Raw genomic sequence first — 25014 nt, 5'->3', positions numbered from 1 at the left:
GGGCCGGAAATCCTCCCCTCCTTGTATTAACTTTCTAAAATGGGAAACAGAAGAAGGAGTCACGCGGGGAGTGCTCATCCTCCTCGAAGGCTCAGAGTGGGGTGCCTAAATGTGTGTGGATGTAACCAAGATGTGAAAAAAGGAGAGATAGGTAGTATGTTTGAGGAAAGGAACCTGGATGTTTTGGCTCTGAGTGAAACGAAGCTCAAGGGTAAAGGGGAAGAGTGGTTTGGAAATGTCTGGGGAGTGAAGTCAGGGGTTAGTGAGAGGACAAGAGCAAGGGAAGGAGTAGCAATACTCCTGAAACAGGAGTTGTGGGAGTATGTCATAGAATGTAAGAAAGTAAATTCTCGATTAATATGGGTAAAATTGAAAGTTGATGGAGAGAGGTGGGTGATTATTGGTGCATATGCACCTGGGCATGAGAAGAAAGATCATGAGAGGCAAGTGTTTTGGGAGCAGCTAAATGAGTGTGTTAGCGGTTTTGATGCACGAGACCGGGTTATAGTGATGGGTGATTTGAATGCAAAGGTGAGTAATGTGGCAGTTGAGGGAATAATTGGTATGCATGGGGTGTTCAGTGTTGTAAATGGAAATGGTGAAGAGCTTGTAGATTTATGTGCTGAAAAAGGACTGATGATTGGGAATACCTGGTTTAAAAAGCGAGATATACATAAGTATACTTATGTAAGTAGGAGAGATGGCCAGAGAGCGTTATTGGATTACGTGTTAATGGACAGGCGTGCGAAAGAGAGACTTTTGGATGTCAATGTGCTGAGAGGTGCAACTGGAGGGATGTCTGATCATTATCTTGTGGAGGCTAAGGTGAAGATTAGTATGGGTTTTCAGAAAAGAAGAGTGAATGTTGGGGTGAAGAAGGTGGTGAGAGTAAGTGAGCTTGGGAAGGAGACCTGTGTGAAGAAGTATCAGGAGAGACTGTGTACAGAATGGAAAAAGGTGAGAACAATGGAAGTAAGGGGAGTGGGGGAGGAATGGGATGTATTTAGGGAATCAGTGATGGATTGCGCAAAAGATGCTTGTGGCATGAGAAGAGTGGGAGGTGGGCTGTTTAGAAAGGGTAGTGAGTGGTGGGATGAAGAAGTAAGAGTATTAGTGAAAGAGAAGAGAGAGGCATTTGGACGATTTTTGCAGGGAAAAAATGCAATTGAGTGGGAGAAGTATAAAAGAAAGAGACAGGAGGTCAAGAGAAAGGTGCAAGAGGTGAAAAAAAGGGCAAATGAGAGTTGGGGTGAGAGACTATCAGTAAATTTTAGGGAGAATAAAAAGATGTTCTGGAAGGAGGTAAATAGGGTGCGTAAGACAAGGGAGCAAATGGGAACTTCAGTAAAGGGCGTAAATGGGGAGGTGATAACAAGTAGTGGTGATGTGAGAAGGAGATGGAATGAGTATTTTGAAGGTTTGTTGAATGTGTCTGATGACAGAGTGGCAGATATAGGGTGTTTGGGTCGAGGTGGTGTGCAAAGTGAGAGGGTTAGGGAAAATGATTTGGTAAACAGAGAAGAGGTAGTAAAAGCTTTGCGGAAGATGAAAGCCGGCAAGGCAGCAGGTTTGGATGGTATTGCAGTGGAATTTATTAAAAAAGGGGGTGACTGTATTGTTGACTGGTTGGTAAGGTTATTTAATGTATGTATGACTCATGGTGAGGTGCCTGAGGATTGGCGGAATGCTTGCATAGTGCCGTTGTACAAAGGCAAAGGGGATAAGAGTGAGTGCTCAAATTACAGAGGTATAAGTTTGTTGAGTATTCCTGGTAAATTATATGGGAGGGTATTGATTGAGAGGGTGAAGGCATGTACAGAGCATCAGATTGGGGAAGAGCAGTGTGGTTTCAGAAGTGGTAGAGGATGTGTGGATCAGGTGTTTGCTTTGAAGAATGTATGTGAGAAATACTTAGAAAAGCAAATGGATTTGTATGTAGCATTTATGGATCTGGAGAAGGCATATGATAGAGTTGATAGAGATGCTCTGTGGAAGGTATTAAGAATATATGGTGTGGGAGGCAAGTTGTTAGAAGCAGTGAAAAGTTTTTATCGAGGATGTAAGGCATGTGTACGTGTAGGAAGAGAGGAAAGTGATTGGTTCTCAGTGAATGTAGGTTTGCGGCAGGGGTGTGTGATGTCTCCATGGTTGTTTAATTTGTTTATGGATGGGGTTGTTAGGGAGGTAAATGCAAGAGTTTTGGAAAGAGGGGCAAGTATGAAGTCTGTTGGGGATGAGAGAGCTTGGGAAGTGAGTCAGTTGTTGTTCGCTGATGATACAGCGCTGGTGGCGGATTCATGTGAGAAACTGCAGAAGCTGGTGACGGAGTTTGGTAAAGTGTGTGGAAGAAGAAAGTTAAGAGTAAATGTCAATAAGAGCAAGGTTATTAGGTACAGTAGGGTTGAGGGTCAAGTCAATTGGGAGGTGAGTTTGAATGGTGAGAGGCTGGAGGAAGTGAAGTGTTTTAGATATCTGGGAGTGGATCTGTCAGCGGATGGAACCATGGAAGCGGAAATGGATCATAGGGTGGGGGAGGGGGCGAAAATTTTGGGAGCCTTGAAAAATGTGTGGAAGTCGAGAACATTATCCCGGAAAGCAAAAATGGGTATGTTTGAAGGAATAGTAGTTCCAACAATGTTGTATGGTTGCGAGGCGTGGGCTATGGATAGAGTTGTGCGCAGGAGGATGGATGTGCTGGAAATGAGATGTTTGAGGACAATGTGTGGTGTGAGGTGGTTTGATCGAGTAAGTAACGTAAGGGTAAGAGAGATGTGTGGAAATAAAAAGAGCGTGGTTGAGAGAGCAGAAGAGGGTGTTTTGAAATGGTTTGGGCACATGGAGAGAATGAGTGAGGAAAGATTGACCAAGAGGATATATGTGTCGGAGGTGGAGGGAACGAGGAGAAGAGGGAGACCAAATTGGAGGTGGAAAGATGGAGTGAAGGGGATTTTGTGTGATCGGGGCCTGAACATGCAGGAGGGTGAAAGGAGGGCAAGGAATAGAGTGAATTGGAGCGATGTGGTATACAGGGGTTGACGTGCTGTCAGTGGATTGAATCAAGGCATGTGAAGCGTCTGGGGTAAACCATGGAAGGCTGTGTAGGTATGTATATTTGCGTGTGTGGACGTGTGTATGTACATGTGTATGGGGGGGGTTGGGCCATTTCTTTCGTCTGTTTCCTTGCGCTACCTCGCAAACGCGGGAGACAGCGACAAAGTATAAAAAAAAAAAAAAAAAAAAAAAAAAAATATATATATATATATATATATATATATATATATATATATATATATATATATCAGAATGAATGCTAGCGAATGCGGCTTTCCTTCGTTAGTTCCTGACACGAGAAACAGCGATTAAGTATAATAATAAATATAAATTACACACACACACACACACACACACACACACACATATATATATATATATATATATATATATATATATATATATATATATATATATATATATATATATATATTTTTTTTTTTTTTTCAAACTATTCGCCATTTCCCGCGTTAGCGAGGTAGCGTTAAGAACAGAGAACTGGGCCTTTGAGGGAATATCATCACCTGGCCCCCTTCTCTGTTCCTTCTTTTGGAAAATTAAAAAAAAAAAAAAAATAATGAGAGGGGAGGATTTCCAGCCTCCCGCTCCCTCCCCTTTTAGTCGCCTTCTACGACACGCAGGGAATACGTGGGAAGTATTCTTTCTCCCCTATCCCCTATATATATATATATGACAGCTAGAGAATGAATGTTAGCGAATGCAGCCTTTCTTCGTTAGTTCCTGACGCTACCTTGCTAACGCTAACTGGAAAGAACACCAACAATATTTTGAACGTGGCAATGGTTGTTGAAAATATCTGAAATGTTCTTCCTCTGCTTCGGAAAGAAATGGATGAACACAACAGTTCAACCCATCGGTATATAACGGCATGGCCTTAAAGGTCAAATGCCAAACCATCATACCTAAGGGTTGCTCCGTCGTGAGCACGGTCAAAAAAACAAAACAAAAAACCAAAAGACAAAAAAAAAAAAAAAACAATTAAAGAACACGGCATCGCAAGATGCTCGTCCTAACACACTTAGCAGGAGTGATCGTGACCTCCTACCACCGTAAGTCCTTGAGTGACCTCGTCTTGTGACGTAATGAGGCCAAAGTGAAGGAGGCCAGCGGGCGGGCGGGCGGGCAGACTGACATGTGGGTCACGTGACAATAACCGTCTGTTGTGCGCGCCATATCTGAACGATAACCGACGCACCCCTCTGCAACACGCTCAGAGATTGTGACACCCTGGCACTGGACCATACCAACATTTTTCATGATTTATCTAATTCATTAATACGCCAGGATAACCTGGTTTATTCACAGCCACGAAGGACATGTACACAAGCTACTGTCATTTTCTGAACTGTCATCACTTTTTTTTACGTCTGCAAGATCAGTTCTCATGTTTTTTTTTTTCCTGTGGAGTTGATCTCCACCAGTTTACGACAGGTTTACGAATGAGTCTGGCAGGTCTCGTCTGTTCCAAGTGTAAGTTACGACGTGGTGTGACAGCTGTGTGACTGTTGTTTTAATGGGCACGTTTGTTAAAGGTGTTATCTTCAATTCTCCGACGCAGCTGCTTGTCTGCTGTCTGTGCAAGAGTTGCCTAAACGAAAAAAAGGAAGAAAACGAATAAAATACAAAACCTCTGTCACAGATTTTTGTTTCGGATAAAAATTTTGAAGGCATAAAGAAAGACACATATGAAGTACATACTTATCATACTCCCTGCTCTTGGAGTCCCTACTATTTCATAAGGCTCCCTCCACAGTTCATACAGTGTAGTAATGTCGTGCACACACATGTACCACACGCACATACACAGTGAAGATGGGACACAGCGACAGGAGGCCTCACTATATAGAATATCATCTAATAGGAGATTAGCTGACGAGATCTGTGTGTGAGAGGGACTTGGGAGTTACCATCGTCTCTAAAGGAGACAGCCTTTTCGCTAACATGAACCTGAACAGCATTCAGTTACATCTAACAAAAAGTATTAAACAACAAGCAGTTCACACCCTACAGTAGGCCAAAACCTTCAAGAAAAGAGACTCCATCCACTAATGTAGTGAGATGCCCATATTACAACACCACCACAGGCGACACAATTGTATGCATTCACAATATTCCTTATGCATTGTCTCAGCCCCATCTTAAAAACCTGACAATACTGCTGATCATACCATCTCCTTTTAATCTAAATCTAGATAGTATAGTGTGATGCTACCATTCGGTATGGTACGTGGAGGTCGGGAGGCTTTGTCACTTGAACTTGCGGTACTGCCAAACAAGTTTTTTAAAGTAACATAGTCTTTTTAGTTTTGAAATATCTATTGTCTAAATATACATGGACTATGTAATGATGCATGTTTATGTCACCTCATCATTCATTTCCTTTACTATATACTCTTACACTATATGAGTACTTTTTTTTTTTTTTTACATCTTTTCTAACAACTTTATTGCTCAATTTCATGTTATGGCCTCTGGTTGCTCTGGCCTTGCATATTTCGAGGAAATGTTCACTGTTGACGTCATCAGACTGGTATGAAAACTTAAAGATTGTGATCATGTTTCCCCCTCACTCATCCCATTGTAAAGAGAGAAATTAATGGACTCTTAATCTCGCTGTAACCCGATCTTTTTTTTTAATTCTGTTACTCTGTTGATCTCCTCTGGACCTTCTCTATCAGATCTTCGTACTCCTTCAAGTGTGATGACAAACCTTAAGAGGCATAGTTTTGTTTTGACCTAATATACAATATGAAGGGCTTACTGAATATTTCTTTATCCATGTACATAAACGCGATTGTAATAACTGCTGTTAGACATTTTGTTTCACTTACGATTTTTCTTAAAAGTTGGGAATCTGGCGTTAGGTTATATACAATGTCAACTTTCAAGTCCCTTTGTCATACTGATTCTTGCAGTTTATTTCATGCTACATTAGTATTTGTACTGAGTACTCGTTTGTGTGTGTGTGATTACCTATTTGTACTGTACAGGGAGGGAGTCCTACACTCGTGCCCCTCCTCCCCTTTGAACTTTCTTTTCTATCATAAAACTATGAACTTTTTAACTTTTTGTATGATATTCATGCTCTGTGTGTGTGTATGTGTGTGTGTATGTGTGTGTGTGTGTGTGTGTGTGTGTGTGTGTGTGTGTGTGTGTGTGTGTGTGTGTGTGTGGTATCATTTACTTCCCTCCGTTTGTTATCTGTTAAATAATCTGAGATAATGATATCAAATTACGAGGCACTTCATATATCAGGCCTGGGGCCAGACAGAGATTGTATCATCTCAAGGCCAAATAAAGCGCGAGTTAAGCAGCGCAGAGTCCTGGCGTAGAGAAGGCACCTTGTGTGTCGGCAGCCCGTTGGGATATACGTAGTCCTCAGTCAACCCCTTGCCCTACTTGTTGCCACCACCCACCACAACCACCACCACCGCCGTCACTACCATAGACGCTACCATCACACTACCACAACCACAGTCCCACCATCGCACACATACGCAGCCACCACCAACCAACCAACCACCCTCGCTAACACGACTACCACCATCACCTGAACCCAGTTGAGTTCCTCTAACTGTCCCTCCTTCTCCTCCTCCTCCGCTCGGGGGTGGTTGCTGAATCAGGTACCTGGGTTGGGGTAGGGTATTTGCCTGTTTATTTACATTGCCCCACGACCTCGCTTGAAAGGGTCCTGTGAAGTTACTCCAAGACCTTGCGCTACTTCCATTACCGGGGAAATGATGGACGCCTTTGGAATAAGGTATTTGAAAAGACACATTGCATTCCCGATGATACAAACTGTAACTTCAAGCAATTGGAGTCCAATTGATACACACACACACACACACACACACACAAGTAAAAACTCTTAAAGAACAACATAGGACAAGCAGCAGTGATAACACGGTACGGTTATAATGCCTTTTGCACGATAAACAAACCAAAGGCAGGGCCAATGCTTGCCTCAGACTCCAGACGGCGTCCCTCTAACTACCTAACGAGCAATTTACAACTCTGACACAATTACCTCTGAGTTATCTGAAATATATTTAACACTAAAACAGTTAACTTACGAGTTAAGGTATACAACCCTGAAACAGATAACCAGTTATTCAAGATATACAGGACTGTGTATCTAACACATTCAACCACGAGTTATTTAACATGCAATACAACTCTATAACTGTTAACCTGACAATCAAACAGAACTCATCTTCGATCCCTAACAAATATGGTATATATTTCAGCATCTCAAAATGTTTACGAGATGAAAACTATATTTACAGCATGTTATCATTATACAGTTCATCAATTATTGCAGTAAATTACTTTAATTCAAATTTCTGATGTAAAAACTCGATATACAGTTTATGGTCTTCGAAGTACATGACAAGAGTCTACTTATCTGTGCGGCCCAGTGGGGTGCCAAGTATAAGTGGTGAAGTGCTACACTTATGAGTACATTAAATTACGTGACCAGAATAGGTGTGTAAAAATATAAGCAGTACAGTATTTTATTTACAAACAGATTCCACTTATCTGAAAGGCGGTATAGGTATAAAGTATTAATAAAACATTCTCCTTACGATTAGATGTATGCGCAGCGTAGCAAGTGTAAAGTATAAGACGTAAAGTTCTGTACTTACCTAGAGGTAGGCATTGGGTCATCCCCGGACGGGGAGCGAGCGTCCCCTCCCGACATGGGACACATGTGGACCGGCCAGCCTGGTCCATATACGTTCCGGGAGCGCATGGGACACATGTCCCCTCATGACTGTAAGTCCCAGTCGGACATTCACCTGAGGGCCATAAATATTGAAGAATATCACCACTGGAATTCCACCTGACAAGTGGGAGTTGAGAGAAACTCTCAAACGTGTGAGAAAGGTCTTATCTGGGAGTGCATTTTTCTTGTGTGTGTGTGTGTGTGTGTGTGTGTGTGTGTGTGTGTGTGTGTGTGTGTGAGAGAGAGAGAGAGAGAGAGAGAGAGAGAGAGAGAGAGAGAGAGAGAGAGAGAGAGAGAGAGAGAGAGAGAGAGAGAGAGAGAGAGAGAGAGAGGTTCTTGTGTGAGTGACAGGTTCAAAAATGAGTGTGAGTTCTAAATTCACATAGTGAAGAATTCTAATGTGAATAAGTGTGGGTTTTAAAATGAGAGAGAGAGAGAGAGAGAGAGAGAGAGAGAGAGAGAGAGAGAGAGAGAGAGAGAGAGAGAGAGAGAGAGAGAGAGAGAGAGAGAGAGGTTCGAACGAGATAAGTAAGAAATTTTACTGCGTATGAGTGACGGGAAAAGAGAGCAAGCCAGGTGTTGGCAAGTTGCCTCAGTTGAATTATCTATGTAATCAATACCGACATGACAAAGAGAAGGGACTAATCAACGAGTTGCATGACTAAACAGGTTCCTTCTTCAGACACAATCTTTCCACACAGTGTTAGGGGAGGTTCCTCAAGGGCGAGGAGAACACTGACCCTACTATTTATTCCCCAAACCTTCTGATGATGATAAGGGCTCGTCAAAAATGTTATCAGTCACTGGCAAAGTCCGATACGACTATACTTAAATGCATATGAAAGGGGTCCTAAGGTCACATTTCATATATATATATATATATATATATATATATATATATATATATATATATATATATATATATATATATATATATATTATATTTCTTTATACTTAGTAGCTGTCTCCCGCGTTAGCGAGGTAGCGCAAGGAAACAGACGAAAGAATGGCCCAACCCACACACATACACACGCATATATATAAACGCCCACACACTCACATATACATACCTATATATTCCAACGTACACATACACAGACATATACATATATACAAACGTACACATTCACACTTGCTGCCCCCATCCATTCCCGTCGCCACCCCGCCACACATGAAACCACATCATATTATATATAAGAGAACGACAGATAATCGGCCTTTCTTAAATCCGGTTGCTTTCCTGAGGAATTACCTAAAAGAACCTTCACGTCTGGTGTGGGACGACCGCAAAGGTTATTTGATGATCTAGAGCCTTCACATCTAACCTTGAGAGAGAGAGAGAGAGAGAGAGAGAGAGAGAGAGAGAGAGAGAGAGAGAGAGAGAGAGAGAGAGAGAGAGAGAGAGAGAGAGAGAGAGAGAGACCCAGCCCCTCGAGTGTGACACCATCAGGCATTTTAAGTCCTGTGGGTAATGCTCTTCTTGGAACCGAAGGCCTCCTTGCCGGTCGCACCGGCCGGAGGAGGTTGAGGTTATCTCCCTGTAGCGGACGTGGGTCCAAGGGCCGCTCCCTCGGTTTCTTCTTATCCACCACGGCAGTTGACTGAACCACCAAGGGAAGGTGGGCGCAGGATGTGCTCTCGTAACACGAACTATAGTACACCAGCCTTGCAGACAGGGTGGCGCCTCACACTCAATACTGACGTACACTTAAAGATTATATATATATATATATATATATATATATATATATATATATATATATATATATATATATATATATAACCAGATTTTACTTGAAACTTAATGGTAAGGCGGTACGATAATTAAACACGATGGTACGATCCCAGAGCACCATGGTACAATGATCAAGCACGAAAGTACGATATTTGGGCAAAATGACGCAGAATTCTATCTTACCCTTAAATGTGCGCATGCTATAAGACCACTAACGGCTTGCACTACCACACACCCAGTAGACTAGTTCTGTGGATCGAGATGATAAAGGAGAATATTCCCGGAAGAACTAACCCATGCCAACAACTTCTGTACAAATGGGAGTGTTGATTACCCAGCCAAACATGGTGTTATGTTCAACTACAACACACTCACTGGGGGAAGGAAGTCAGACCTTTTGTGTTCGTTTTCTATTTTTCTTCATCTAGTTATTTCTAAGTAAATATTTTTCTGTGCTTTATTTTATAACTCCCAACACCCTCCCTTACGGTCACAACTCCCAAGAAAGATTCACCTCCAGTAAATGTCTCCCAAAGCCATTACCTCCTACAACCCTCCAATCAACAATCAAGAGAGGTACTCATAACTTTATCCACAGCCACCAGCCCGAGAAACTGAGCCTGAACCTGGGAGCAAAGCAGCTCAGACCAGTGACATCCTGTGGTATTTAGTTTGGCTACTTGAATAATACAATGATCAAAGTTCTGTGTCTCTAACGAAATACGCGCACTTGGGTATCCGTCAGTATGCATGCATACTTTTCATGGTATTCGTAGACATACTTTTTTTTTTACATATACTGAGGCATCACCTCTGCTGCTTGATTATAAAATGATTCGTGCCTTCAGTGAGGAAAACAAAGTCAAATTAGGAAAAAAAAAAAGGGGATATCTTCAATAATTACATGAAACATTTTCTTCCCTTGCTCCAATCCCTTTTCTTTTACGGTTTATCACAAGAAAACAAAGTATTTCACAAGAAGAGTATCAAGAATAAGGTACAAAATTACAAGCCAAAGAGATCTTCCAGTTCCTTAAGAACGCGAACTGATAATGCGACACATGTTCGCGCACTGGACAGATGTGAAGAGGCTCTGAAACACAAAGGTGGCTTTTCTCTCGCCCTTGACTGAAGGTAAAAAAAAAATTCTTAGGTACCTGAATCAACTGGAACTACTGGTTCTATGGCCGTATAGTTTGTAATATTTTGTTCTTCCCTGTAAACCATCACATCACCAAAGTGGTTGGTTGATAATTTGGACCTTAAGCCTAATCTTAGGCTACCAGTGGCCATTAAGGCCTTCTATATCAGGTTACAACAACCAATTGAAAGAACCTGAACAACTTCCTCAGATCTCAAGATAAGCTTAAGACCATATATAATCTCAGTACACATATGGCTCCCCCTCACCACAACAAAGTTCTGTGTCTCTAACGAAATACGTGAGACCTAAGCTGATGGTGTATGTGTGACTGCCTCTCGCTTAAGGACAAGAGGTTATCCCACAAGGGTGTCTGTCTATCTTCCCCATCTGGTCTGGGGAACTGGGGTGGCCATCTCTCTAGCGGTGGAAATAAATTGCTCTTGAGACAAATAATGTCTTTAACCTCGGTACGTGTTTAGCGCACAGTCCGACAAACCTCTCACAGCTCAGAGAGTGGCTGAGTGAGCCACTAAAACTTGCACTGAGCGGCAACAAGAGGACGACTACACCATTACGTGTGGGTAAAATTACCTATTTGTAATTGTTCGTACTGTATGGGGAAGAATCTTATAACTATATGGGCTCCATCTCTTGTATATTCTCTCCCGTCATACAACTTCATAAATCTATGCGTGATGTTTGTATGTGAAATCATGCCAAACCAACAATTCTATGGATTATACCAAAATATTAAATAAATCAAGACAGAAGCCTAAAAAGTATTCGCAGAACTATAATAATACTACTACTGTAAATCAAGCACCTCAACATATAATGTGGACGGGCTTCATTTTCTTTTGAGAATAAAAAATTTTGAAATTCCCAACTTTGCCAACCAGTTGCTTCTTTAACCTGTTTTATCTTGTCAGGGATACGACACATCCACGGGAATGCCAGCAACAACCTTGACCAACTTTACAGACGTCCCGTTGACACATGAAGACCACCATTACCATATTATTTTTACGATGCAATACAGAAGGTAAGCTGAAGTTCTCATCTACTACTATAATGGATGGCTACGATTCTTACATTTTGTTCTGTGTTGTGCTGCATCTCCGTCAGCAACGTCTACTGATGTTACACTTACCTGAGGAAATTCTGACACGGAAACAAGCTGCCGATCATATGACTTTCGAGTCACAAAGTGTTATTTCGCGGTGCCATGAGAGAGAGAGAGAGAGAGAGAGAGAGAGAGAGAGAGAGACAACGATGAACACAATACGTTGAGGTTAAATAGGAGACGACATATGAAATCGTAAGCCACACCTTTCTGGTCGGGTCCTCGATAAAAAGAAAATGAGAATTTGTGTTACAATGCCTTTCAAAGGGTGGAGTTTGGGGGGGGGGGGGGGGGGTAGGGGGGGGACTATGGCCTCGCGAACGAAAACAAAACCAGCTCTCCAAGAAGAGAATCCATTTTATCAAGTTGGTCAATTATTCCCTCGATTGGTTACGTCATGTGGGGTGACAGGGGGCGGTCGTATTCCTCCACCCAATGACCAATCAGATCCAATTTCAGACAAGCCTCAACGACCCGAACTGGGTTGCGATGTTTTTCTGACCGTGCCCTATCTTGTCTTCCGCTATCTCGATGTGTTTTTCGTTCCCATTTTCTTATTTTCTCTCTCTCTCACACACTCATGCTTAATCCCTTCATCGCGGCGGGAGGAGGGCAGGCACGACCTTTGAACACGACCAACTTGGACAGATAAGATGTCTTTATTATCCACATACACAAAGGGTTGTACCGTCCTGTTCGATGGGGAGCTACTGTCGTCCTCGAGGGTCGTCCTATCCCCATCTCACTTACAGGACGCCTTAACAGTTTTCCAGTAACTTCGAACACAGTCATGAGATGGCAACGGTCAGTGGGTCCTGACCTCTGCTCCGTCATGGGCAGCTGGCGGATGGACAGCGTGACGTCACGGGCGTTCGTGGAGCATACGACTGCTTCTGATGATGTCACATCCGTCATACAGCTGTTTGTTTTGTGTGTGTGTGTGTGTGTGTAATATATATATATATATAAAAGAGGAGACATAGGAGACAGAAATAATGATGGAACGGCTAAACAACATCACGTCCCTAATATCAGGGAGAGAACACTCATCTTCACTGGTATACAGACAAGTAAGGCATTTGAGACATAACATGATCGGGTTCCAAACGGAAGAGGATCACTTGGACCAAGAATGCGGTGGAAATATAACGCGAGTCTCATGACAAGTAATGAACAACTCGATATGGAATACGTAAGGATAAGGGAGGGGTTCGTTCTCGAAGCAGCTCTTATAACTAGAACAGCAGAAGGCAGCAGCACACTTACGTACGTACTTACGAGACCTTACGACGGGGTTTTGCCATTCGGCAAGGCCACAGTAAAGTTCTTACCACATGAGTATCTATAGAGTTAGGATTTAAAAAAAAAAGTCGCTTAAGTTACGTGCTGTCGAGTGGTGCGTGTAAGAAGGAGGTAGTTGGTGTTTGTGGATTATATACCAGCAAAGCAAGTTTATGTGTGGCAGAGAGAAAAGGACAGTAAACTGGCTCACTGCGCCGCCTTTAAGAGAGAGAAGTGTTTCTCCTCACCTCAAGTCCCATACCTGTCGACGGAATCTTGACAACCATTGTAGGAAAATAAATCAAACATCACTAAATCCTGACGTGATGTTTAACCTGTAAATCCAGGCAATCTTACCCAAGGGAGGTCTTACCATCGTGCTCAAGGAGCCAAAAACTTACATCACAAACACTCTAGATTCAGAGGGAAATCTGTGTCTCTCTCCTGCAACAGTTTCCACGTAAAGTAATTTCCCCTTCTCTTACTTGAATACCTTTTTCGCCTCTCTCTTTCTCCCCACTAATCTCTGTTCTTATATTTCCTTAAGTCACCAGTAAAAGCAAAAAGTCACTTACGGCAGCGGTTGGTCCTCTGGTCGACTCCGTGACCCGGCTGTCGGCAGATGAGGTCAAGATGGGTCAGGGTGAAGGAGGGGAGGTCAACTGTGGCCTCCATTTTCCACAGGGACCGGCGCAGTAGCCTCGACCTCAGTAGCTTCCGAGTGGATTCCTGACATACCGAAGGGAGATGGTGAGGAAGATGACCTCGAGGAGGAGGAGGGGGAAGAAGAACGACGAAGATGAAAAAGGAAGAGGACGAAGGAAAAAGAAAGTGAAAGAAGAAGAAGAAGAAGAAGAAGAAGAAGAAGAAGAAGAAGAAGAAGAGGAGGAGGAGGAGATGTTTCTAGGACACTCAAGGAAGAGTGACGTGCAGCAGAGGAGACAATAATTAAAGACTTTACAGCTGAAAGGAAACTGCAAGAAGGTAGAGGACACATGAGGTGTGAAGGGATGCAAAGCAAGCATTCACTTCAGATCCATATCATCAATGTATCAACAACAGGTGAATTTCTCCTCTTTATTACTGTTCACAGGTTGGTGTACACACAGAGAAAGACTTACCAGGACGGCCGATATACCCGTCTCCACCTCAGGTACGTGTTGGTCGTCATAATAGTAGTCGTCCAAGGGATCATAAGGGCCGCCCACCGACCACATCACGCCCAAGGTGCGCTCGCCTTCGTGGCCTCGGCTGGGTACGCGCAAGAACATTCAGATTATAACAACGCCTATTTACGATCATCCTTGACTCTTCCACCCTCCTGCCCCACACTAGCTCCACCTCTCCCTCATAACACACCACCACCACCTCTCCCTCACAACACTGTATCAACAAATCTCTCACCCTCCCTCACAACACACTAACACCTAATCTACTCACGAGTGGTTGCAGGTGACATGAGGAGGATGGCAGATCAAGGCCTTGCAGCTGACCTGCTCCAGAAGCGCCTTCTGCAGTAGTTTTGCCACATTTCCCGCGACACTGCAGTCCCTCACGTGCACCTTCATCTTAAACAGGGCTTCCATCGTCGCGGGTTGGCTCTCTGCCTCTGTGCCTTCCTCCTCAACTTCTTTCTTGCTGTTGGTTTCTCCCGAATCCTCCACCAACGCGTTGCTATCCCCATCCATTACCGACCTCCGCGTCGTGTGCGCGTGCTGTGCATAAGATTCCGCCTCCGTTCCCCGAGAATCATGTGAAGTTACCTTCTTCCTCTTGTTTACTCTCATCTCGTATTCTTCTAATCCTCCATGTTCAAGGACTCCCTCCGTTTTCGTTCTGTCCCACGGCCCCTTCATATTAGCGTCTTCGGCATCCAACTCCAATATCTTGGTGTCGTCTATTCGTCTGTCGATGCTGTTAACAACTCTGCCAATATTACCTCTAGATCTGGAGTTACTGTTGGCAATCTTACCTTCATTCGAGGTAGATGAAAACTCCTGTTTTCGGTCTTCCGCACCGTGACTGTTACTATAGCCGCTCGCCTGCTGGCTTCCGCGCCTGTCTGAAACCGTTTGTTCTCTGCTCCTCTTCTGAACTTCATTAATTCCTCTTCTGAAACCTCTTTTGCTGACGTCTGTTTCACCGTTAGGTTTTTCGTGGAAGAATGGTAAAAGGTCGGACATGTCTTCTTCATCATTTTGGGCATGGAGTCTGCGCGAGGAAAATGCGTTTCAGGAGATATACTTTCAATTTGACCGGCATTTAATTCAGGCTCACGTCTGTTTACTGTTGAGCGTATGTCTTCGCCACCACCTAAGTCCCTTTCACCATACAGGCTGCTACCTCTTTTGATAACACCTACTTGTTTCCTCCTGGAGTCCTCACCGACCTGTTCGACCCAAGTTTCCTGCGGAGATTTGCTTGCATCATTAGATCGTACCACTGGCAGCGATGCAGTTCCGTTGTCGTACTTGCCATCATATTCTTCCTCGTCGTCATAGTCATTCGCATCGTAATAATAATCAAACTCGTGGTTAGTGTACTCCTCATCGTCATAGTCGCCTTCGCCATAATAATCATACTCGTCTTCCTCGCTGTTATCATAATCCTCGTCGACAAGATCAGTGTCGGTTTTCCTCGGTGGCGTGACTGCTTCGTTGCCGGAAGCTTCCCCAGTAATTCCCCCGTCGACGGTGGATTCCTCTGAGACGCTGAGACTAACAGTTTCGTCTTCATCGTCTTCGGAGTCATCGCCTGTGTCCCCATCTCGGCCATCCTCCTCGGCAAAATGATTTGGCTGGTCTTGACTGCCAGACGCGTCCGGTATGTCTGTGTCCGGGTCTTGAGTTTCACCTGAAAATATGCCGTGAAAAACGGTACAGAAAAGTACGTACAAACTGCTGGAGGTCATTGCATAAATCGTATAACGTGAATAGCACTAAAAGAAGTTGGCAGTTTTCATAATGTCGAAAAAAATCAAACTCTGCAACAGGAAAAATAAGTAACAGGATCTGAAAATTAGCAACTTAATTCATTTTCCTCCTTGGCGCAGCAGCAGCAGCAACAGCTGTGATATCACTTAGGATTTTCTTTATCGGGGTCTGAGTGACGGGCTGAGCATTACCTACATCACAAACATCTTTATTAATGTTCCCGTCAATGTAAGCAGCTGACTATACCCACAGTGTGTGGGCACAGTGCTTGTTTCTGCCTCTGAAGTTATAAGCAACTGGCTATAACCTCCACGTCAACTTCCTGATTGTACAAGCTGGATTTCTTAAAGGGGAGAAATAAAACACACAAAGTACGTTGAAGGCCATCAACACTTTACAGGTTTAAAGCAAAATAAAGAAGACACAAACAGCATACGCCTGGAAACTACATCTAGTGCAGTACTGCTAACACTACTTAGACAACCAGGGGATTATGCTTAGTACGAAACATCCTTCGTTACGACATACCGTTACATGCAAGCAAAGAGATAACCTAGCCACAACTGCAATGTCAAGGTGGGATCAAGGAGGGCAGTAAGTGGGATGATGCATCCCAGTGAATCATCTGCAGCAGGATCTGCCCACTAATACTGGTGCTTTATTTCTGACCATATTTAGATCACTACCATTTTCAGCGACTGGTGTGAGTGCTCAGTGCTCAAAAGTAATTTATTGTTGCATTGCACCACAAGTTAGTTGTCCCTGTTATAAAGTAATATATTTTCTCTTCCATCTGATGACATTTTGATCTTATATGGCAGTTTTCGTTTAACGTTTGACATACAACAAAGAATTTTGAATACGTCGACGTTACGACCCTTCAGCACGACGGTGCGACCCTTCAGCACGACGGTACGACCCTTAAAGCTTAACGTTACGACCCTTGAGTATGATGGCATGACCTTTGAAATGACCCTCAAGGGTGGGGGTCAAGTCAAAAGCCAGGCCACCATACTCAAAGGTTTTGTCGTTACGTTTTTCTCATATGGTTAACAAATGATTCTCGTATGACTGGCACGTATCTGTTCCTTTTTTTTTTTTTGTACAGATGAATAAAGAACTTCTTCCAAAGTCTTTCATTACACAGGAACATATATAATAGACATATATGTATGTAACTCAGCTTTGCATTGTTACAAATCGACTGTTGACCACTGCATGATTATCATTCTATATCATTTGTTTCTTCAGTAACTCATCTTACTTGGACGATTATCATTCTATATCCACCAACGATTACTGCAAAACAAACATTAAGTCATGTATGTATTGCAAGCGAGAAATACACACGCACACACACTCACACGCAAGGTGGCCAAATGAACCACAGCAAATTTTTGATGAGAGTAATGAAGGAACATATAAGTTGGTGCAGGTTAGGTGAAGGATAGCCATGCAGGCAGAGTGGCGGGAATCTTTGCACTCCTGACATCTCAACAACTGAGTAAACGTGTGATCTCCATGGTGGGTAACAACACATGGAGATTCAAGATGATTGTGTTCAAGACGAAAAAAGTCTTCGTACCAGAGTGTCTTGAGGTTAAAAGTCAAGACCTGATGTCACTGGGTTTACTAGGGTTCAGAGAGACTTACGTGCCATTATAATATATCTGGACTCGCTGTCCATGTATAGAATCACTGAAATTGAACACTTTACCTATGAAGCTCCACTAAGAAAAGTGATGATGCAGAAGATGTAATGTCACGACAGAGGAAATGCCTGCGGTGAAGTGGACGTCAGTCAAGAGAGAGGATGAGGAAGGACACGACCAAAAAACGAACTGCTTTAAGAGACTTTATGTCGTTAGGAGGATGTCTACAAGGAGACTTTGGAGAAATGGAGACAAATTTACTAGGCTTTAAGACTAGGCTTTATGGGAAGACTGAGACACAACTAGGCTTTAAGGGAAGAGGGAAGGCTGGGACATGACTAGGCTTTAAGGGAAGGCTGAGACATGACTAGGCTTTACGGGAAGGCTGAGACACAATGTGGATCAGATGTAAAAGCCAAAATCCAAATAATGCTCACAAGTTTCGAGAGCGCCGGGAATAGTTAAGCCAACGGAGGAACTATGAAATATTACTTATAAATCAATGAACCTCTCTGAACTTGTATATAAATTCGCAAGATCAACCAACCAATAAAACATCAAGCTATTAGAATTATATCAAAAGATTTTTGTTTTCTTTTTTAGACAGATGAGGGCATATATGAGGTAGGGAAAACATAACTTTAGTTTACCTTGGACTGAACTTCTAACGCTATGGATTCTCTGTGATACCTTGATAAACAGTGGCACGAAAACTCTGGGAGCAACTGAAGATTCGCATCCACCCAGTTTCTTTGGGGGCAGCGTGGGTGGTGAGGTTAGGTTGAGTTAAGCTTTTACCCTAATCAAACCCATTCTAACCTAATATAATAAAACCTAACTTAACCTCCTAATATAATCTACCGTAACCTAATATAATCTAATCTTACCCATAATAAAACCTAACCTAACCTTTTAATATAATCTACCGTAACCTAACAATATACTCTAACCTTACTCAACCTAGCCCATGAAACCACTGGAGGAGGCAAATCATCTGGTGATCCTTCGTACTAAAAGAGATTGTAAACACCACAGACAGACTGTCGTTTAAGAACTTCCTCAGAGACGGGAGTTAAGAAGAGCTAGTAGGAACTAATCTTTCAGAAACGGCAGTGGATTATGCATGTATCATAAACATGCGTGATATGCAGGATACTGGAGAAGAACATGAAACATACAGGATACCCTGGCTGCCGCGAACTGCTTGGGGCAGATGCAGTAAGTTATCATATCCTACACAAAAATATCTCGCAGACTTCTACGAAAGAGTAAGCGACATCTTAGAAAAGATGGGGGGTGAACTGTGTGCTCTTGAACTCCAAGAAAGCCTGAAACACTGTCATGTACAGAAGACTAATACAAAAACTAGCCACCCAGGCTGATGTCAGTTACTTAGAAAGAGAGTGCAGGTAACACACGTCACGGGAGCCTATTACCAAGCAGAGCAAGGATAACAAACGGTGAGTTCCCTTAAAGTTCAGAGACGGGGCTACTGCCATTTCCGATCACAGTACATAACTTCCTATAATATGTAAAATCATACCTGCCATGATGGGTTATGAAACCAAAAGTATGAATGAAGTGGGGAGTAAGAGGGAGTTCAGTATGTTACAAAAGAGACTTTAAATGAAATGCAAGGGTAGTCAGAAAAATAAAAATATTTTTAAATTCAGCCCTACAACTGAGAAGTATTAAAGATGGGAGATCGTGAGAACATACCAGGCTGTGACAACCTTACTGGTGGAAACAAATGAGTGTCAGTCAGTGAACGGCATCTTGGAGACGACGATATGTCAAGTCCTAAACAGTAATGTTTCAGAAGGAAAAGATAACACACACACACACACATTCCGTGGTATAGAGGTTAGCATTACTGGCCATGCCTCAGTATGAGGGTTCGAATCCTGAGCATGGAAGTCGGCCCACCCTCACCTCGGGAATGATAGATAAATGGATACCCGGCTTAGGCTGGGTGTATGTGTAAGTGAGTAGACATTGTACTCATACATATGTTCAAGGTTAAGGGACGGAGTAACATAAATGCAAAAGTCCTTCCCCGTAAAACAAAAACAGCAATCCACACACACACACACACACACACAGAGATACTACATAGACCATGCACTACATACACACAGACACATACCACCCACAGTTACACATAACACACACATACGACACACATTTCTGGTGGCAGTATTATGATGCAGTGAGTCAGGCTTGAGTCACTTCCTGCCCATGAGGGAGGGTTTCATCCACTGCGGGGGGTCGCGTCCGCACTATCACGTCCCCCCAACTACCACTCCCACCTCCTCCAGTGACAAACCCCATTCTAGTATCTCCCCCACACCTCCCGCCTGTCTTTCCCGCTCCTTTTCTTATGACTATCCACCCTCTCCGAAACCCAACCTCACAACGACCCAAGAGCAACAGCCTTCCGACAACCAATACCCATGAAGAAAGCCTAACCCGCCCAGCTGCTGAGTATAGATAAGATAGGGTTAGCCCAATTTAATCATGCGCCGTGTCGGTGACAAATGATATGCATTAACATACAAATTAACCTCCATTACATACATCCGAGTATATATCTATAATATAAAATAGGCATAGCAGGATAAATTACAGCTCCTGTCTCACAAAAGATGAAAACAAAAAGATGAAAGACAATAGATTACTTGTTTTATTTTGTATGTCGTTATGTATATCTTCAATTTTACCACCAGGTAGTGGATCGAGCATTAATGATGACAGCTATGGAAGACAAGGTCGTTCCAATAATACATAGTAAACCAACTATACTGCGACAATACTTCATTCTCAGGTCATCTGAATGGAGGAAGAGAAGCATGACAAGAGACTTTCAGACTGAGGGAGATCAAGAGTGAAAAAGCGATACAGATCTCTAGTCTAACAGTACTAAAAAAAAAAGACCTGAAAAAGTATAAATCTCAAAGCTTTCTTGAAGAACTAAACAAGATTATAATGAATGAAGAATATACGACAAGCAGCATTCACGGGAGTGGTTGAGGGGAGTGTATACGCCAGTGACGCTGACGCTCCTTAGATCCCACATGTTGTGTCGAAACTTCCCATCTGTTTATCGTCAGCCCAAGGTCTAGTGTGTGTGTGTGTGTGATGTAAGACACACACACACATACAAAAACATGGAACTTTTAAAACTGGCAAGGACACATCAACTCACGCAGAAAACTTTAAAGGTACAAAAAGGAACGCAGCAAGGAGTTGGACGATCACAGTGTATAACCCGACGAAAGAAACATTAATCATCTGTAAGTCGGTGACAAAGTCGATGATAACCATGGTAAGGCGAGCGAAGTCAGAAACGCGAAGTCTACGTTTAAAGATAGACCTGGAGAAAACGGGAACTACAATGGGAAATAAAAGAACGGGAAGTTCTCGACTGGATGACAGAGACCCACGATAAAACAGCTCCATACCAAACTCAGTACAATGGTCTCCCTCAAGTCTTAACCTTCTAACACACCTGCCCTCCTGCCCCATAAAAGGACACCGAAAAACATTAAAATCCTGTGAACACACAGGAAGGGTTAGTAAGCAAGAACTTTCCACCCTAATGTCAGTCTGCCTCTATAAAAAACAAACGAAGAATACTCTTTTTAAATGACAAGTAATTGGTGTGTTAGTCTAACTGTATTGCAGATGAGATATACATCTAAAACATGCATAGATATCATCACTCACAATCAAACACATTACATATTCTAATGATCATGAGTATATATCAAACTAAAATATTTTTCTTAGTCTGTAATAATCTATTTGTACTATACAGAGAGAGGGTTTACACTCGTGTGTGTGCATGTGTACAAACACTTGCGGCAAATGTCTGTCTGTTTGAATATCCACATCCCGGGGATACACAATAATAATAATAATAAACAATAATAATAATGATAATAATAATAATAATAATAATAATAATAATAATAATAATATGTGATTAATAATAACATGATTAATAATATTTGATGATTAATAATAATAATAATAATAATAATAATAATAATAACAAAATAATAATAATAATAATAATATCTACAATTTACTAGCAACGTGCCTATCCTCACCCGTCACAACGATCCTGTATTTGCAGTGGGCGGAAGTCTCAAGCTCGGGATCCTTGGCTGTGCACGTCCTGGTGTACTGGCCGTGTGTCCTGGTCTCCAAGACGCAGCTTACGTGGGCAGGGACGCTGCTGGCGGTGATGAAGGTGGGCAGAGGAAGGAACGAGAGTGGCAAGTGTGGGAAGGTGAGGATCTCGTCTTCACATTCTCCAGGTTGAAGTACGGGCGCCACCTGACGGAAAAGGGAGTTCCGTCTTTATCAATATTAACAATAATAATGATAATAATAATAATAATAGATGATTACTATTTTCGACATTACATGAATCTATAGGTAGAAATGTCTAATACAACAATCTACTTCTTTGAGTAGCTCATAGCTTATGAAAAGTATCATTGTGCTACCTGTTAAAAACTTCAGAATGTTGCAATAGCCAGTCATATACATCTCCAGTCCCCCGTGACCAAACCAACTTATCCCGTGACACTTTAACTGTTACTGTATTGAATCTGTGACACTACAATCCAGTTTAGTGAGGAATGTCAGCTTTAAATTATGCCGGCAAGACCAATAATAACCAAAGTACCCGATCAAAATTTCTAGATCGGCTCTGTCGATTTCTAATGGCCCAAGGGAAAATACAAGAATATGGCTATAATACAGTAAGGATAAAACCTAAATATTTTAGAATGAGTAACATACTCGTGATTTGAAAGAGCAAATAGCTCATTTTGCAAGGGTAACGGCATTCGGATTAACCTTCAAGTTAAAATAATGCAACATCTTGTAAACCAGTCTTTCAGAATCCCCGATACTGAAAAGACGAATTATAAGAACGCCATGGATTGAAGCTAAGTGCAATCTACCTAGGCTGTACACGAAGGTTAAGTGCACCCTAGCCGTAAATTTTCGTCCTACTGCTTTAGTTCAATCTTATTTGAGCATCCATTAATTGAAATATATCTGCAACATATCTGCATAATCACAAAATACGTTCTTGGGAGTATCAGATCATGCTCAAAATGCTGTCTTTACCATAGGTTTGAGATAGGTCTCACCGAGTATCACCAAGCCTAGTTCAACAACGTTCCTCTCCATGACCAACCAGTCATTCCCTCTTCGCCAACTATGAATTTCTATTATTCTGCTCACTCTTGTTATAGCTTTATCTATCTACCGTTACATTGGTTACATTCCCTCTTCAACGTAGCCTCGTTATCAAATCCGGAGGTCAGTGACGCATATGCTGAAACAAGTGACGCATACCCTAGCACCTAAAACTTACGTCATACCCCATAAGCCTACCTGCTGGACACACGCAGGAGGGCGGGGGTCCCAGTGGCCACCCGGGGTACAAGTGAGTTTACTCCGCCCACGCTGCGATGCAGCTATCACCCACCCACGCCCACACTGTAGTCTGCACACGGTCCCTTCCCTGTGGTCAGCAGAACCAACGTCTCTCCTCGAATGGGCGGCGTATCTTGTCCTTACGGGTTCGTCCTTCGGAATAGGGACGCTCCTAGACGGGTCTTTTGGAGGCTCACAGACATAGTATCCTCCAGGAACCTCGCGCGGAGGAGTACAGCTCCTCCTCCTCAAAGGTGGAGATGACGGTTGTCCTGCAAGTCAGAGGAGCCATTTAGCACAATACAAATTTTCTGACCTCTAAAACGTCATACATACGCTTGACACATGAGAATGTAAGGGTGTTTTGAGACTGTGATGTGCATGCGAGCATTTACGTTTGCCTAAAACTGTCTGCATGACTATCTATACCTCAAACAACCACACCAAGAGAGGAGGAGCATATTTTGAGAGGGGAATATGATCAGTAAATATCATGTTTCGAGAATGGTTTGATGCTTGATGGTGAATCTATACCCTGTGTTGAGATTTTTAATAATAACGGTAATGCTAAAGCAATGTCTACCTATCTAAGTAACCAGCAGAAATGTTCCTGCTGAAAACAAAGGATAGTAATCACAAATCTCCAAATCACTGAAATTATTTTTCATATTAGATGGTAGCTGGAGCAATTGCTCTTACACCCTTGCTGTCGTCAATATTACCAAGGACTAGATTTTAATGTAGCGAATCCACTAAACGTAATATTTCCTTACCTATGCACATGGGAGGTGGATGCGACCAGTGGAGGTGGTGATGGCCCATGCAGGTGGTGGAGGCGGCACCCTGCAGTTTGAGGCCGCCCACACATCTCCAGGAGCAGCGAGAACCCCACGCCCGGCCAGCCGTGCATGTCACCTCCAGTCCCTCCGTTTTCGGCAGTTCTGGACACTTACGAACTGCAAAGTAAATAGATTATTAATGGGGAAGATCAGACCTTCGACTATTTCACAATTCCTGCCTCCTTCTGTCTCCTCTGTGTAATTATCTGTATGTTTAATAGTTAATGCAATTATCTATCTTCAATGATTCAACTATAAAACGTAAGATCACTAAAAACCAGACGTAAGCAGTGCGATAACCAGACGTAAACAGTGCGATACTTAAAATTGAAGGAAGGACAATAAAGATTTCATCTAGAGGTGAAAAGATTTAGGTCATCTTTATGGTGCTTCATGTTCTATACAGAGAGGAAGATGTTACCGGACTCCACCTGCTTGACGTTGCACAGCGAGTGCAAAAGTCACCTTTGGCAAGGCTGTATCAGTAAAAGTACAGTCCCCTCAAAGAACTTCTCACACCAAAGGAGGTCACATTTCCATACTACTGAAATACAGTAAAGCAGCGTTGCACTGCTTTAGCCTCTGGAAAGAGATCCTGTGTGGCACCAGGATTCTTTCTCAGAAATTGGTCATGAAGTAATTATAAATAATAAAGAAAGAGGAAGCAATATATCATCCCCCCTACCCACTTAATGCCACCTTCCCCTCCCTCCAGAAAAAAAAAGTAAAGGTTATTTCCCCTGCTGCCTAAGATCATTCTGGGTGACCATGTAGCATGTATGTCTGTATTTAGGTACCGACGAAACCTGGCGTCATTATGAACACATAAATAAAGGCACTTAACCTGAGTGCTCATCAGGGCCAAATTAAGCTACAAAGGGACCCCTGAATGCTCTATTCAATTGTGCTGCCTGGAAACTATATACTTTAGAATCCGCTTGCAAAAACCCATTACAAATACATCAATAGCTTTCATTAAATTTGCTTATATGACACTACATACAACGTGGGAAACGAAGTTTGTCATTGGCGTAGGAGGTAATCCGGCCTGC

General features: G+C 42.6%; 1 protein-coding gene across 1 annotated transcript in view; it reads right to left on the bottom strand.

Moving 5' to 3' along the window:
- Nucleotides 1-25014, bottom strand: part of LOC139760583 (uncharacterized) — a 65817-nt gene that overhangs the window by 17993 nt on the left and 22810 nt on the right. Inside the window, 8 exon segments of the mRNA XM_071683939.1 lie at nucleotides 7719-7871; nucleotides 13657-13810; nucleotides 14203-14332; nucleotides 14522-15275; nucleotides 15278-15934; nucleotides 21779-22007; nucleotides 23082-23395; nucleotides 23897-24079. Coding sequence (XP_071540040.1) covers nucleotides 7719-7871; nucleotides 13657-13810; nucleotides 14203-14332; nucleotides 14522-15275; nucleotides 15278-15934; nucleotides 21779-22007; nucleotides 23082-23395; nucleotides 23897-24079 — 2574 coding nt within the window.

Source organism: Panulirus ornatus, chromosome 37 (genome assembly GCF_036320965.1).
Source record: "Panulirus ornatus isolate Po-2019 chromosome 37, ASM3632096v1, whole genome shotgun sequence".
Classification (NCBI taxonomy): domain Eukaryota; kingdom Metazoa; phylum Arthropoda; class Malacostraca; order Decapoda; family Palinuridae; genus Panulirus; species Panulirus ornatus.
Note: the sequence above shows the minus strand (reverse complement) of the source record. Positions and strands in the feature narration are given on the sequence as shown.